This window comes from Rhinoderma darwinii, chromosome 9 (genome assembly GCF_050947455.1).
Source record: "Rhinoderma darwinii isolate aRhiDar2 chromosome 9, aRhiDar2.hap1, whole genome shotgun sequence".
Lineage (NCBI taxonomy): Eukaryota > Metazoa > Chordata > Amphibia > Anura > Rhinodermatidae > Rhinoderma > Rhinoderma darwinii.
Window position 1 is genome coordinate 104,377,689 of NC_134695.1, and position 16,759 is coordinate 104,394,447.

Here is a 16,759-nt window from a genome sequence, read left to right on the forward strand (position 1 = left end):
TTTATTTCACTTTGATGACTGATTTTATTAGTCCCACTAGGGGACTTTACTGTGCGATGTTCCGATCGCTGCTATAATGCTCTGGTATACTTCGTATACCAGAGCATTATTGCCTGTCAGTGTAAATCTGACAGGCAATCTGTTAGGACGTGCCTCCGGCGCGTCCTAACGGGCATATGTCCAGGGCAGACCTGGGGGCTTTTATCAAGCCCCCGGCTGCCATGACACCCCATCGGAGACCCGCAATTTCATTCGCGGGCCGCCGATGGGTGACAGAGGGAGCGCACTCCCTCTGTAAACAAAGTTAAATGCCGCGGTCGCTATTGACGGCGGCATTTAACGGGTTAAACGGCCGCGATCAAAGTAAACTTCGATCGCGGGCGTTGGAGCAGGAGCTCAGCTGTCATCAGACAGCTGAGCCCCGGCTCCAGCCTGCACGGGGGACCCGTGCAGGACTTAGACTAGGCTGACGTGAAAAGGCGTCAGCCTAGCCTAAAGCCCATTAGTGAATCACGTGAAAAGGTGTATTGGTGGTCACTAAGAGGTTAATAATGGTTTCATAAATGCTTCCTACAGAACAAACAGCCGACGGACGAGCAAACACTACTGATAACAATAGGGTATAGTAGAGGTTAGAGATTGGCCAATCAATCCATTAATATGTGATATACAAATCAATTCGCAAATTGCCTGTTGGTCGATCTGATTTTCCTTTTGGCAAAGTGATTAAAATATGAATTGATTCACCAACTATATTCTATAAATGTATCAAGCAGGTTGATTTGCAAACTCATCTCAGAGAGTTGGCAAAAGGCTGACGGCATCAATAAGTCAACTGGCGGCTATGTAAATCAATTCCTTTCATTTACCTCTTTAAAAAACAGGTCAGAATTGTTATGAACATCATAGGCCAAAAGGTTGGTTTGGGTTCCCACTATAAGCGAGTCACAGTCCAGTTGGGGGTCCAGCACTCCAGCAGCGAGGCAGCTGACACTTTGGTTAATATTTAGCAGGGAGATGTCCGAGTCTTGAGCGCTTTGTACTAAGCGGTTTGCAGAAAAACGTTGACTGCGAGCATGAGGATTATGTATAAAAACCTAAAGGAAGTGTACACAAAGCGATTACATATACAGAGTACAACAGATTCAAAAAAGTAGACTAAGTGGATCCCTATCCAAGCAATTCATGCCATTGCTATGGGGCCCAGCAGGTGGGGATCCAGCACCTTCCTCAAGTACCAATTCAGTGCTATGATGTTTGGAGAGATGGAGCTGCACCCCCTTGTGTCTGTCGTAGCCCCCCCCTCAGCACTGCTGATCTTCAGTGTATAGTTATAGTGGGTACCCCCTGTATAGAACTTACCACGAGGTGCTCCAGAAATGTCTGCCGGTCACAGCCACTAAAGTTCTGATCGATGTAGCAGAGCCCGACTTGGATGCGGGACACTACATGCACAATATGTGTGGCTACCCGATCAATTCGAATAAAGGGTGCTTAACCCTTTCACGACCAAGGGTTATTGCTGCCCCTGTGTCCAGGTCAAATTTTCAATTTCTGATGTGCACTTCTACAAACAATAATATCTTTGCAGCCGCTTTGAATATCACAACTATTTTTACTTTGTTTTTTTTTTACAAGACTTATGAAGCTTTCATTTTCTAGATTAGTTTAATTAATTCCGTGTTTTTAATTTTTATTACGAGCAGACAAATCACTAAAAATGTGAAAAAAAACCAACACTTTTTTGTAATTTAAACAGTCAGTTTTTCATGGCTGTTTTGTATCAATGTGTCTCAAAATTTGATTCCATTTCGCGGCCATCTGACCGTTTTTAACCGCCATTTGCCATCCATTTTTCATGGACGCTAAATTTTTTTATACATTTTAATCGTTAGGGTTGTTTTGTCCCAACTCCCTGAAAACACCACAGTGCCGATGTAGATAGTGACGTAATACCACTGTAGATAATGCCACATTGCCCACATATATAGTGCCAGTGCCCACATAGATAGTGCCACAGTGCCCACATAGTGCCACACAGTGCCCATGTAGATAGCGCCACAGTGTCCCCTGTAGGTAGCGCCCATATAATGCAGTGCGGTGGTCTAACTATCTACAGCGGGGATGGAGAGACGGCTGGGGCTCCCTCTAGGAGGGGAATCTTCGGCCAGAGAGCTGGCCGGGGATTCCGCTCCTAGAGGGAGCTTAGGTGGCATTATCTACAGAGGGCTGTGTGCGGCGCTATCTACAGTGGGCGGTGTATGCCAGCCGACATGAGAGTGCAGCGCTGCTCACACTGAAGCAGCACTGCACTCATTAAACCCCGTTCCAGGCTGTCAACGTTTATATACGTGCTAACTGCACGGGGCATCGGCAGTTGGAGCGTATATAGCCGTATGGTAGTCGTGAAGGGGTTAATGTTTCTTGCTGTTACCTGCTGATCACTGACTTTGTGACCTGGATTGTTTGACTATGCTATTAGTTTGTGACCCCTTTGTCTCTGGTCTGGATTACTGATCTTCTCTGTTTTCATGACCTTGGCTAGTTTGAGTTTATTAGTTTGTGCTCCATGTACTGTATTTGGCTATTGTACTTTGTCGTTCCAACCCTGGAGAGTTTTTTTTATTACGTTTTTGCTGTATTCTTTGGCACTGCACTGGAGTAATTTATCTAGACCTAGTTACATGACTACGAAACTTCTGCTCGCTCCACTACGTTTTCCTGCCTCTGTTCCACCCACATTAGCCAGAGAATTGGTCACGGGAAAAACTCTTTAGCGCTCTTGCACACGACCGAGATCGAGCCATGAAAAAGGGTCCGAGTGTCGGTTGGATTTCCTGGCCCGACCGCAGTACAGGTGAACTGGACTCCTGGCATCATAGACATTTTATGCCTCCCCGCGGAACTGCTGTTCCTTATTGAACAATATGATACAGTATGAAACGGCAGTTCCGTGGGGAGGCAGGGACTCCTGGCATCATAAAATGTCTATGATGCCAGGAGTCCCGTTCACTTGTACCGTGATCGGGTCAGGAAATCCATCCGACACACGGACCGCTTTTCACGGCCCGAACTCAGTCGTGTGCAAGACGTGTTAGGCCTCATGCACACTTTGGTTGCCTGTCGTACGGCCGCTAATGACAGATCCATGAAACACGGACCTCACACGGATGGCTTTCATGTGCAGTCCATTGTTTGAACGGACCAAATGATTGGAATGGCCGAGACTGTTCCGTCAAAAATGGACAGGAGTAGGATCTGTCCTATTTTTGTCGGAACGGCCACACGGTTCCGTTAAAAAAACAACGTAAGTGTGCATGGCCGCATAGAAATGAATGTGCTATCCGTTACAAAAACGGATAGCACACTGAAGAAAGTAACTGAAGTGGGCATCCTTACACTTGAGTCCTGGGGCCAACAAAAAACACAAACCAAAGTGTCAGGAAAAGGCGGTTTAGTAGGTGAAATGCGAGATTCACTTTAAATCGTTCTTTGAGAACAGAACTCGGTATCAAATTTGAACTTGGTGTGTATTACAGAGCAATAGATATGTCAAAGAGAACCCATCCCCCACATAGAAAGAAGCCAGTCATTTGTTGGATTGATGCCTATCAGTAAAGCACGTACGAGCACAATGATCCATGAAGATGGCATAGTGCCTCAGTGATGTCACTTGTAACCTGTGATATACAGTGACTCATATCATATGGATATCACCGTTTTATTCTTATACCTTTCCAGCTTGGGTGGCTGCAGTCAAACATGGGTGCGTCCCATCATATTTCCCCACGGTCACCATGCGAGGGTTGATTTTGTGATTCAATTTCAGGGTAAATATTGGAACAAGCATGATCGCTCCTAACAAAGAGATAAATTAAGAAAATATTAATTGCACACAATGCTAGGCCAAATGCACAAGATGCGTATTATGTGTGGATTTGCTGCGCGTATTTCCGTGTGGTAAATCCGCAGCGCAATACAATACCAGCCACGGAAATTAGATTTCAAGAAATGTCATCTACACTTTGCAGATTTTTTCTGCACGTAAATTCATCTGCGGTGCGTTTTTCAAAATCCGAGGCATCTCAATTTATCTTGCGTTTTCGCTTGCGAATTGTATCTGACGCATCTACACTACCGTTCAAAAGTTTAGGGTCACTTAGAAATTTCCTTATGTTTGAAAGAAAAGCACAGTTTTTTTCAATGAAGATAACATTAAATTAATCAGAAATACATTCTATACATTGTTAATGTGCAAAATGACTATTCTAGCTGCAAACGTCTGTTTTTAATGCAATATCTACATAGGTGTATAGAGGCCCATTTCCAGCAACCATCACTCCAGTGTTCTAATTGTACATTGTGTTTGCTAACTGTGTTAGAAGGCTAATGGATGATTAGAAAACACTTGAAAACCCTTGTGCAATTATGTTAGCACCGCTGTAAACAGTTTTGCTGTTTAGAGGAGCTATAAAACTGACCTTCCTTTGAGCTAGTTGAGAATCTGGAGCATTACATTTGTGGGTTCGATTAAACTCTCAAAATGGCTAGAAAAAGAGAGCTTTCATGTGAAACTCGACAGTCTATTCTTGTTCTTAGAAATTAAGGCTATTCCATGCGAGAAATTGCCAAGAAACTGAAGATTTCCTACAACGTGTGTACTACTCCCTTCAGAGGACAGCACAAACAGGCTCTAACCAGAGTAGAAAGAGAAGTATGAAGCCCCGCTGCACAACTGAGCAACAAGACAAGTACATTAGAGTCTCTAGTTTGAGAAATAGACGCCTTACAGGTCCTCAACTGGCAGCTTCATTAAATAGTACCCGCAAAACGCCAGTGTCAACGTCTACAGTGAAGAGGCGACTCCGGGATGCTGGCCTTCAGGGCAGAGTGGCAAAGAAAAAGCCATATCTGAGACTGGCTAATAAAAGGAAAAGATTAATATGGGCAAAAGCACACAGACATTGGACAGAGGAAGATTGGAAATAAGTGTTATGGACAGACGAATCGAAGTTTGAGGTGTTTGGATCACACAGAAGAACATTTGTGAGACGCAGAACAACTGAAAAGATGCTGGAAGAGTGCCTGACGCCATCTGTCAAGCATGGTGGAGGTAATGTGATTGTCTGGGGTTGCTTTGGTGCTGGTAAAGTGGGAGATTTGTACAAGGTAAAAGGGATTTTGAATAAGGAAGGCTATCACTCCATTTTGCCACGCCATGCCATACCCTGTGGACAGCACTTGATTGGAGCCAATTTCATCCTACAACAGGACAATGACCCAAAGCACACCTCCAAATTATGCAAGAACTATTTAGGGAAGAAGCAGGCAGCTGGTATTCTATCTGTAATGGAGTGGCCAGCGCAGTCACCAGATCTCAACCCCATAGAGCTGTTGTGGGAGCAGATTGACCGTATGGTACGCAAGAAGTGCCCATCAAGCCAATCCAACTTGTGGGAGGGGCTTCTGGAAGCATGGGGTGAAATTTCTCCCGATTACCTCAGCAAATTAACAGCTAGAATGCCAAAGGTCTGCAATGCTGTAATTGCTGCAAATGGAGCATTCTTTGATGAAAGCAAAGTTTGAAGGAGAAAATTATTATTTCAAATAAAAATCATTATTTCTAACCTTGTCAATGTCTTGACTATATTTTCTAGTCATTTTGCAACTCATTTGATAAATATAAGTGTGAGTTTTCATGGAAAACACAAAATTGTCTGGGTGACCCCAAACTTTTGAACGGTAGTGTATTTCTGCATGAAAATGTAAAAACCGCACCTAAAAACGCATCAAAAAATAATATTTCGGTTTTTTAGGCATTTTTAGGTGTGGTTTTTACATTTTGATGCGGAAATAGGTGCGGTTTTATGCTGCAGATTTTGGTGCGTTTTTATAAACCCGTCAGATACAATTCTCAGACGGAAATGCAAGATAAAGTGACGCTGCAGATTTAAAAAATATATGTGTGCAAAAATTCTGCAACGCGTAGATGAGATTTCTTGAGATCTTATTGACTTTGCTGGTACTGTATTACGGTGCGGATTTGTCGCAGGAAAATCCACGCAGCAAATCCGCACGAGATGCGCATCGTTTGCATGTGGCCTAAAGGTAAAAGTTATGATAACAGCACAAATTTAGGGAATAGCTGGTTAAAGGGTAAATATAAACGTTCGACAAAACATGGCAGAAGTTTGGATTGATGGGGGTCCGAGCACTGAGACCCCCACCAATGGCTAAAACGAAGCGGCAGAAACGCTCGTGTGAGCGCTCAGCCGCTTTGTTTCTGTTCGGCTTTTTCCGGAAAGCCGATGTATCGGAATACAGGTTCATAGACTTTCTATTGAGCCCGTACTCCGATACATTGATTTCCGGAAAAAGCCGAACAGAAACGAAGCGGCTGAGCGCTCACGCCGATTCGTTTTAGTGATTGGTGGGGGGGTCTTCGTGGTCAAACTCCCACCAATCAAAACTTCTGACATGTCACGTCAGAAGTTTGTTGAACGTTTAGTTAGGGCATGACCACACGTGGCGGATTTCCTCCGCAACTGTCCGCATCAATGCCGCACAGAATCTGCGTTGCAGATTCTGCTGCGGATCTGCACAAAATGTGCAGTACATTGATGCGGACTAGCTGCTGCGGACTGCGGGAAAAGTGCTTCCCTTCTCCCTATCAGTGCAGGATAGAGAGAAGGGACAGCACTTTCCCTAGTGAAAGTAAACGATTTTCATACTTACCGCCCGTTGTCTTGATGACGCGTCCCTCCTTCGGCATCCAGCCCGACCTCCCTGGATGACGCTCCAGTCCATGTGACCGCTGCAGCCTGTGCTTGGCCTGTGATTGGCTGCAGCCGTCACTTACACTGAAACGTCATCCTGGGAGGCCGGACTGGAGACAGACGCAGGGAGTTCTCGGTAAGTATGAACTTATATGTTTTTTTACAGATACATGTATATTGAGATCGGTAGTCACTGTCCCGGGTGCAGAAACAGTTACTGCCGATCGCTTAACTCTTTCAGCACCCTGGACAGTGACTATTTACAGACGTCTCCTAGCAACGCTCCCGTCATTACGGGAGCCCCATTGACTTCCTCAGTCTGGCTGTAGACCTAGAAATACATAGGTCCAGCCAGAATGAAGAAATGTCATGGTAGTAAAACCAATACGCTCCGCAGCACACATAAGATCTGCGGACTTCATTGCGGAATTTTGACTCTCCATTGAAGTCAATGGAGAAATTCCGCCATGAGTCCGCCACTGCTCCGCAACAGACAGAGCATGCTGCGGACACCAAATTCCGCTCCGCAGCCTATGCTCCGCAGCGGAATTTTACGCCTCGTCTAAACGAACACTGCTAAATTAAAGTGTAAGTCAATGGACAAACGGCACCGCTGCGGATTAACGCTGCGGAGTGTCCGCAGCGGAATTTAAGTGAAATTCCGCCACGTGTGAACCCAGCCTTACCCTTTAAAAAATACCCCAACATATTTTGTCCATATCGTGTCCATGGGCGATGTCTGGTGTTGGGAATGGATCCCAAGAATAGGGGGTGCCTGTTCCCTGCTTAGTCATTCGATGATGGCGCTTATATCTTGTCACATCACACGTGTATAGGTTTCTTTCCACTTTTAATTGGTGGGGGGGGGGGGTGCGATTTTACATGTTGCTGCTGGCAGCAGAAATGTAGAAACTAGAGATAGTATGGGATAAATGTCTGAAAACAATACGACCTTTCTGTACGTGCCAATAAGTAAGTGACATTGTGCCAGGCATAACGTTGCAGTGTGGGCACACATATAATGGAGGCTTTCACCATAAAGGGTAAAAAGGAAATAACAAAAAGCTAAAGGGTCATGAGAGGAATCTGTTACAGATGGAAATGAATAAAACTTCCTTAGAGAAAAGAAAATCGGGAATTAGGACTTCTAATATCTGAATATATGTTGAAAGAGAACACCTCCATCAATACTAATAGGGGTTCCCCTTAAAGTCACTGAAGCCTATAAAAAAAACAAAAACTGATATATAATTTTTTATCTCTGTGGGAAACAAATACATAGAGCCCTATGGGCAGACATAATATCCAGATCACCACGGACGCTGCCGCACTTCCGAAAATTCTATGGTGAGGAAATGTAGTGAACTATTTTTCTAGCCACCCGTTATCATTACAAAAATCTGGGAGATAATCTCTTGTAAATATTAGTCGTATAAATCCTAGAAATATTTTATTTTCTGTTGTCACTCGGCTTTCTGGGGCTCCTCCAATATTCCTAGTTCTTCCACTGACAGGAGGAGGGTTCACCCAGTGTGGAATTGCTGCAGATCTTTGGTCAATGAAAGTGAATGGGACTTGGATGTTTTGCAGATCCCTACACAACATGTGGGACGGGAGTTGCGATCCCTTTGTTCTATCAGTAAATGATGGTGTATCCCAGAAACACGACACAACTTTCTCTCATGTAAAAACATTTTTTAAAGGGAACCTGTCAGTAGTTTTCGACCTCAAAATTGCTGGCGGGGTGATGTAGGGGAGGGGGAGGGAATTTTATACTTACCTTTTTTTTTCTTGGTGATGAAAGTTGCATCACCGAGAAAACGACGTTTGATTCCCCTGGCGCTGCGGTCACAACGGCCACTCTCTGTGTTGAGCGAGAGTCTAGTGGCCAATCAGGAGACCGCTAGAGCCATCACTTAAAACAGAGGAGCGTGGCTGACTTGGGGCAGTGCAGGAGCACTTGCACATCAAGCCCCGCCTCAGTGGCACTTGCGATCGGCACAAATAAACCAGCGTGAGAAAACTTGCATGACTGAGAAAAAGGTAAGTTTCAAATTCCCTCCCCCCTATATCGCTCCGTCAGAAGATTTCCGACCTCAATACTGCTGACAGGTTCCCTTTAAAAGCTAAAGGGGTATGTGTGAAAAGCACCATGGACACCTTCACTTTAGGGAGCAGTTCTGGTCCCGGTTACACTCCCCCACCCCCCACAACATCTTCGGAACGACAAGTCAGAAGATGCCTAAGGACTGATGCACACGGGCGTATTACACCCCGTAAAAGCTCTGAGGTGTATGGAGCTGTAATACGGCACCTATGGCAGTCTATGGAGCCACACTGTGCCCCTGTATGCCCCTTATTTGCCTCAAGAAGCATTGTTTCTGGGGGAGAATATCTCCATAACACGATGCCATATGGAGTAACCGCGCCGTCATATGGCAGCACGTGGAGTACTACGGGGAACTCTGTGCCACCATACAGCCTAATCTAGAGGTGATTTTTAGAAGCGTGATCAGACGATCAGCGATCCATTCCTGACAATCACATGATCATGCTTTTAATCTCCCCAAGTTCAACGTCTGAAATGAATGACTTAATAGTAGATTGCGGCCTTTTATTCGCCTATACTTTATATTGGTAAAATAGTAAACAAAAGCAATTTTTTATATCCACAGTGGCGTAACATCACGTGACTGCATCGTCCAATGGCTGTCATGGTATATTATAACACTTTGGACGCAATTGTGGTTTGGAGGGATTGGACGGCGTGGCCGTTATACGTTTTATCACTATAAATCACTACAGCCATAGTCTGTGACATCAGCCTAAGGCTACATTCACACGAGCGCCACAGATTACGCGCATAATCTGGTCCGCGTGCATTTCGTTATTGAATCCGTGCTTTGCGAGTGACATGTTTTTCACGCACTCGCAAAGCACATTTTTTATTTATTTTTAAGGCTACATCCACACAAGCGTGACAGATTTATGCAAGTAAAGTACGCGCATAAATCTGGTCCGTGTGCGTTGCGTTATTGCATCTGCGCTTTTCAGAGTGGCGTGTTTTTTACATAATTATTTTTTTTTTAATGCTATTGATGCGCAAATCACGCACAGCACACAGATGTGCATCCGTGTGCTGTGCGTGATTTTCACGCACCCATTGACTTGGGTGCGTGAAAAACACACCAATATAGGACATGCAGGACTCTCGCTGCGTGAAAACTGCATGTGTGAACGGCCCCATTAAAAAAATCAATGGGTCCGTGTGCTGAGCGTGATTTCTATGCACAGCACACGGACGATGTGAAGGGTATGTTATACAGCCATTACTATACACCTCCCAGCACTGCTACATACAGAGCTCTATACACACGGAGGTAGTAGCTCTGCAGACTGCACTGGAGCAGGTTAGGAGCTAAAGCTGTGTCCTCTTGTCTCCATGGCAACCCAATCTGCCCGCACCTAACGACACTCTCCCTGCCCCGGTCATCATGGCCTCCGGGCTTTACGTTCCTCTTCCTGCTCTGATATCACATCTCATCTCCCTCTGGTCTTATTGTTATATTCACTGATATGGATAAACTCACCGTAGCTAGATCCTGGAGAGCTAAAGGACCTTTGATGATGTCATGGCCATGTGATTAGTCACATGTGTGGGAGGAGTCAGGCTCTGCGTTGCGCTGGTTTGTTCCCCTCCCCCGTTTTGTTTATTAGATTTTGTTCACACAGTGCAGATTTACTGCAGATTATTCATGTATATATATTTTTTTTAAATCAAAACCAGAATTGGATCCATGAGACGAGACACTTTAAGGCCTTCCTTTATGTATTTTAACTGTTTAGGCTTTGTTCCTGGTTTGGGCTTAAAAAATACATAGAAAATCTGCAAAAAATTTTGTTGCCCAAATAACCCCATTAAAGCCTTATTCACACGAACGTGTCCGTTTTGCACGAGTAAAAAAACGCAGTGTTTTTTTGCGTTGCGGTTCCGTGTGACATCTGTGTACGGTGCGTGTCTACGATTTTTACGCGCGTATGTCATCCGTATGTCACGCGTTTTTTACGTGAGCAAAATAAACGGAAGGGGGTTGGGTTTTTTTCTCATTATTTCTTTAGCAACTGTTGCATGAATCACGCACAGCACACGTAGGACATGCAGTGAGTTTCACGCAGCGGACACACGCAGCGTGAAAAACACAATGTCTGAATCGGACCATTGAATTGCATAGGTCCGTGTGATGTCCGTTGTTTTAACGCACGGTGAATCCAGCCTATGAAGTGTCAATCATGAGCAGGAAGAACAAAGCAATCTCATGTGCATGTAGCAGATCTGTGTCTGTAAGCCAGGGTTCACACTATGCGTTTTAGCATGCAGTTTTTTTGTTTTGGTTGATGAACTCCCATTGAGGGACATGGAAGTTTATCTACCAAAACAAAAAAATGAAACAAAAAAGCACAGTGTGAATCCAGCTCAGTCCTCATTCACACATTGCTGATTTTGTCAGCATTTTATATCAGTATATTGAAGCCGTATAAATGACTGGATCCTAAACACAGGGGAAATATAATGTAAAAATGTATAATTCTCTCTTTTGCATCAACTCCTGATTTTGGCTTCAAAATACTGATCAAATCTGCAATGTGTGATTGAGGCCTTAGGGCACTTTAAAGCTGGGCTCACTCGAGCATGATACGTCCGTAATGGACGTAACGTATTTCGGCCGCAAGTCCCGGACCGAACACACTTCAGGGAGCCGGGCTCCTAGCATCATAGTTATTTACGACGCTAGGAGTCCCTGCCTCTCTGTGGAACTACTGTCCCGTACTGAAAACATGATTACAGTACGGGACGTTGTCCTGCAGCGAGGCAGGGACTCCTAGCGTCATACATAACTATGATCAGCTGATGAATGAGCATCTGCTCTTTCATTGGCTGATCGTTGCCCTATTTACACAGGGCAATTATCGGGAACAATTACCTGTGAACGCTCGTTTGCCCGATAGTTGGCCGGTGTAAAAGGGCCCTCAGGCTCTGTCCACATTTGCATTTGCGTCCATTGAGGATTCTGTCGCTCTCTCTGGTATTTTTTATGCTAAGGGCCTGTTCACATCACCGTTCGCTTTCCGTTCCGGGGTTCCGTCTGAGGTTTCCGTCGGGTGAACCCCGCAACGGAAAGTGAAAGTGAAACCACAGCTTCCATTTCAGTCACCATTGATATCAATGGTGACGGAAACATCGCTAATGGTTTCCGTTCGTCACCATTCCGTCAGATTTACGTTTTTCTGACAGAATCAATAGCGCAGTCGACTCCGCTATTGATTCCGTTGTTAAAACGGAAACCTTCCGTAATGGTGACGAACGGAAACCATTAGCGATGTTTCCGTCACCATTGATATCAATGGTGACTGAAACGGAAGCTGTGGTTTCACTTTCCGTTGCAGGGTTCACCCGACGGAAACCTCAGACGGAACCCCGGAATGGAAAGTGAACGGTGATGTGAACAGGCCCTTATCTTGACATCAAAAATACCAAAAGCCCTACAGATTCCCTTGGCTCCTAAGCGATATCAACTGTCAATGTAATGTCGTTGGATGTGCGCTACCCCAATATGGAGCTGAGCCCGCACTGAGACATGCCACCAGCCTACAACAGCCAGGATCGAATATAACTCCGGGCCCTGTATAAGTCTGTCATGTGTGATACTGTCTGCTGGGCCCTGTATCTAATCATATCATGTGTGATACAGTCTGCTAGGCCTTGTATCTAAGCCTATCATGTGTGGTACTGTCTGCTGGGCCCTGTATCTAATCATATCATGTGTGATACTGTCTGCTGGGCCCTGTATCTAAGCCGATCATGTGTGGTACTGTCTGCTGGGCCCTGTATCTAATCATATCATGTGTGATACTGTCTGCTGGGCCCTGTATCTAATCCTATCATGTGTGGTACTGTCTGCTGGGCCTTGTATCTAAGCCTATCTTGTGTCATACTGTCTGCTGAGCCGCTGTATCTAATCCTATCTATGGCCGTCAGCCATGAAAAGAAGTTGAGGGGGCCCCAAGAAGAATTTTTGCACCAGGGCGCTTGAGCCTTTAACTACACCCCTGATACTACATCATGAAAAAAAATTATAGAAATTTTATATCGCCGTAAGGCGTTATTCAGACGAACTTTAAATGCGTCCGTTGTTTCAACAGACTGTATGAAGGGTCAGTTGAAAAATAGAACTTGTCCTATTATCTTCCATTTTCACGGATCCCTACACAGGCTTAAGTCTATGGGGATCCGTGAAAACGGGACCTCCACGGGCGCACCTCAGATGTCAAAATCTTCACGTTTTTCATGCCCGAGTTTCCCCACGTTCGTGTAAATCTGGCCTAATCCACAGAATAAAGTTAACATACCACTTTTTCCGCATAGGGAACGCCGTAAAAACAAGACCCAAAGAACAATGGAGGAATCACAGGTTTTTTCCCCTACATACCACTCCACAAAACGACAACTCTTCCCCCAAAAAACAAGCTCTCATACAGCTATATCGGTGGAAAAATAAACAGTTATGACTCTTGGTATGCAACGATGGAAAACAAAAATGAAAAAAAACGAAATTGACAATGTCTCCAAGAGGTTAAAGTCAATACGGTTCGTTGGGTTGCATCAGTATCCATTTGAAAGCGGATCTGGCACAGCTGTTTTAGGGCCTGTTCACATCAGCGTTGGCTTTCCGTTGAGGGGTTCCGTCTGAGTTTTCCGTTTGCAGCACAGCTGTGTTTGTTATGTGCAAGTAGCAACGCTGCGTCTGTAAGGGTCTATTCGCACCATGTTTGGTGTGTCTGTTCAGCGTATGCCCTACGGAATAATCCCAGCGCATACGCTGAACAGGTACCAAAAGAGTGTCATTTTGGCATCTCCCGGGCAGGTATACGTCGATATACCTTCTTATCACTATATAGGAAGGTGCAGCCCCACAGTATACTTTTTTTTTTTACATGGCAGCCTATGGACAAAGTATGCAACATACAGGTGAGTATGTCAAGGGTTACACTACCGTTATAAAAGTTTGGGGTCACCCAGATAATTTTGTGTTTTCCATGAAAACTCACACTTATATTTATCAAATGAGTTGCAAAATGACTAGAAAATATAGTCAAGACATTGACAAGGTTAGAAATAATGATTTTTATTTGAAATAATAATTTTCTCCTTCAAACTTTGCTTTGGTCTTGGAATGCTCCATTTGCAGCAATTACAGCATTGCAGACCTTTGGCATTCTAGCTGTTAATTTGCTGAGGTAATCGGGAGAAATTTCACCCCATGCTTCCAGAAGCTCCTCCCACAAGTTGGATTGGCTTGATGGGCACTTCTTGCGTACCATACGGTCAATCTGCTCCCACAACAGCTCTATGGGGTTGAGATCTGGTGACTGCGCTGGCCACTCCATTACAGATAGAATAGCAGCTGCCTGCTTCTTCCCTAAATAGTTCTTGCATAATTTGGAGGTGTGCTTTGGGTCATTGTCCTGTTGTAGGATGAAATTGGCTCCAATCAAGCGCTGTCCACAGGGTATGGCATGGCGTTGCAAAATGGAGTGATAGCCTTCCTTATTCAAAATCCCTTTTACCTTGTACAAATCTCCCACTTTACCAGCACCAAAGCAACCCCAGACAATCACATTACCTCCACCATGCTTGACAGATGGCGTCAGGCACTCTTCCAGCATCTTTTCAGTTGTTCTGCGTCTCACAAATGTTCTTCTGTGTGATCCAAACACCTCAAACTTCGATTTGTCTGTCCATAACACTTTTTTCCAATCTTCCTCTGTCCAATGTCTGTGTGCTTTTGCCCATATTAATCTTTTCATTTTATTAGCCAGTCTCAGATATGGCTTTTTCTTTGCCACTCTGCCCTGAAGGCCAGCATCCCGGAGTCGCCTCTTCACTGTAGACGTTGACACTGGCGTTTTGCGGGTACTATTTAATGAAGCTGCCAGTTGAGGACCTGTGAGGCGTCTATTTCTCAAACTAGAGACTCTAATGTACTTGTCTTGTTGCTCAGTTGTGCAGCGGGGCCACCCACTTCTCTTTCTACTCTGGTTAGAGCCTATGTGTACTGTCCTCTGAAGGGAGTAGTACACACCATTGTAGGAAATCTTCAGCTTCTTGACAATTTCTTGCATGGAATAGCCTTCATTTCTAAGAACAAGAATAGACTGTCGAGTTTCACATGAAAGCTCTCTTTTTCTAGCCATTTAGAGAGTTTAATCGAACCCACAAATGTAATGCTCCAGATTCTCAACTAGCTCAAAGGAAGGTCAGTTTTATAGCTCCTCTAAACAGCAAAACTGTTTACAGCGGTGCTAACATAATTGCACAAGGGTTTTCAAGTGTTTTCTAATAATCCATTAGCCTTCTAACACAGTTAGCAAACACAATGTACCATTAGAACACTGGAGTGATGGTTGCTGGAAATGGGCCTCTATACACCTATGTAGATATTGCATTAAAAACCAGACGTTTGCAGCTAGAATAGTCATTTAGCACATTAACAATGTATAGAGTGTATTTCTGATTAATTTAATGTTATCTTCATTGAAAAAAACTGTGCTTTTCTTTCAAAAATAAGCACATTTCTAAGTGACCCTAAACTTTTGAACGGTAGTGTACATTCAGCGCATACATCGGAAGATATTCCCAATGTATGTGCCGAACATGATCCATATAGAGATCTATAGATTATATTTCTCTTCAAAATGGGGTCTCAGAAGATCAGGGTTATGGAGCTTCTCTCCGAGGTGCTGGTTATGCAGGAGAGACCTACCTCCGCACCGTCCCGGATCCGGCGGGACAGTTCCGGTTTCTCACCGCTGTCCCGCCGTCTCGGGCGTTGTCTGTAAATGTCTCGCTGGGCGCTGCATCAGAACAGCTGATCGCTGCTGACTGCAGCAGTGATCAGAAGAAAGCAGGAGTCTTGCGACGGTGTTCTCACTGGGATCGATGCCGGGCCCGTGAGTGGACCAGTCCAGTCACCTGATTTGTCACCTGACCTCACCGGTCAGGTGACTGGACTGGTTCACTCCCGGGCCAGCATCAACGCCAGTGAGAACGCCGCTGCAAGACTTCTGCCTTCTTCAGACAGTGAGTGATGGGGCTATTCACACGACCGATTTTTTGACGGCCCGGGAAACCTGGCCGTCAAAAAATGGGACAAGCCCTGTTTTTGGCCGTTTACCCGGCCGCCCGGCTCCCATAGAAGTCTATGGGGCCGGGTATTACACGGCCATCACCGGATGTGTCCCGACTGACGGCCGTGTCTTCCGTCGCTCGCATTCTCTCTCCTCCTCCTCCTCACAGTGCAGAGTTCATGTGAGGAGGAGGAGGGTCTTTTTTTGCTCCCTGTAGGAGTTGGAATCCCCAATCCTCGGCTGGGGATTGGGTATTCCGCTACAGGAGAAGTGAGTGACTACAATGTACATATATGGACACAGCGACGCCACTCACTTCTGAAGTGGAATCCCCGACCCTGTGGCCGGGGATTCTGCTACAGGAGAAGTGAGTGACTACACTGTCCATTTATGGACACAGTGACGTCACTCACTTGTGAAGCGGAATCCCGGACCCTGTGGCTGGGGATTCCTCTACAGAAGAAGCGAGTAAACACACTGTCCATATATGGACACAGTGACGTCACCCACTTCTGAAACGGAATCCCCGACCCTGTGGCCGAGGATTACTCTCCAAGAGAAGTCAGTGACTACACTGTCCATATATGGACATTGAAGTCAGTGACTACTCCTGGAAGGGGGGGGGGGATGGGTTCAACCTACAAGGGGCTGTGTGGCAATAGCTACATGGGGCTGGGTGGCATTACCTGCAGGGGGCTGGGTGGCATTACCTGCAGGGGGCTGGGTGGCATTACCTACAGGGGGCTGTGTGGCATTACCTACCAGGGGGGCTGTGGCATTATCTACAGAAGGCTGTG

The 16,759-nt window shown here is 45.3% G+C and overlaps 1 protein-coding gene across 7 annotated transcripts in view; it reads right to left on the minus strand.

Moving 5' to 3' along the window:
• BBS2 (Bardet-Biedl syndrome 2) overlaps positions 1 to 16,759 on the minus strand; it is a 54,892-nt gene that overhangs the window by 34,144 nt on the left and 3,989 nt on the right. For 2 of the 7 annotated variants that reach the window (XM_075838716.1, XM_075838715.1), the window contains exons 1-3: positions 10,242 to 10,344; positions 3,734 to 3,858; positions 870 to 1,097 (exon numbers count right to left, since the gene is read on the minus strand). In XM_075838716.1, coding sequence (XP_075694831.1) covers positions 870 to 1,097; positions 3,734 to 3,858; positions 10,242 to 10,272 — 384 coding nt within the window. In that variant the 5' untranslated portion in view covers positions 10,273 to 10,344. The other 5 variants (XM_075838721.1, XM_075838722.1, XM_075838717.1 and 2 more) reach the window with 4 other exon arrangements.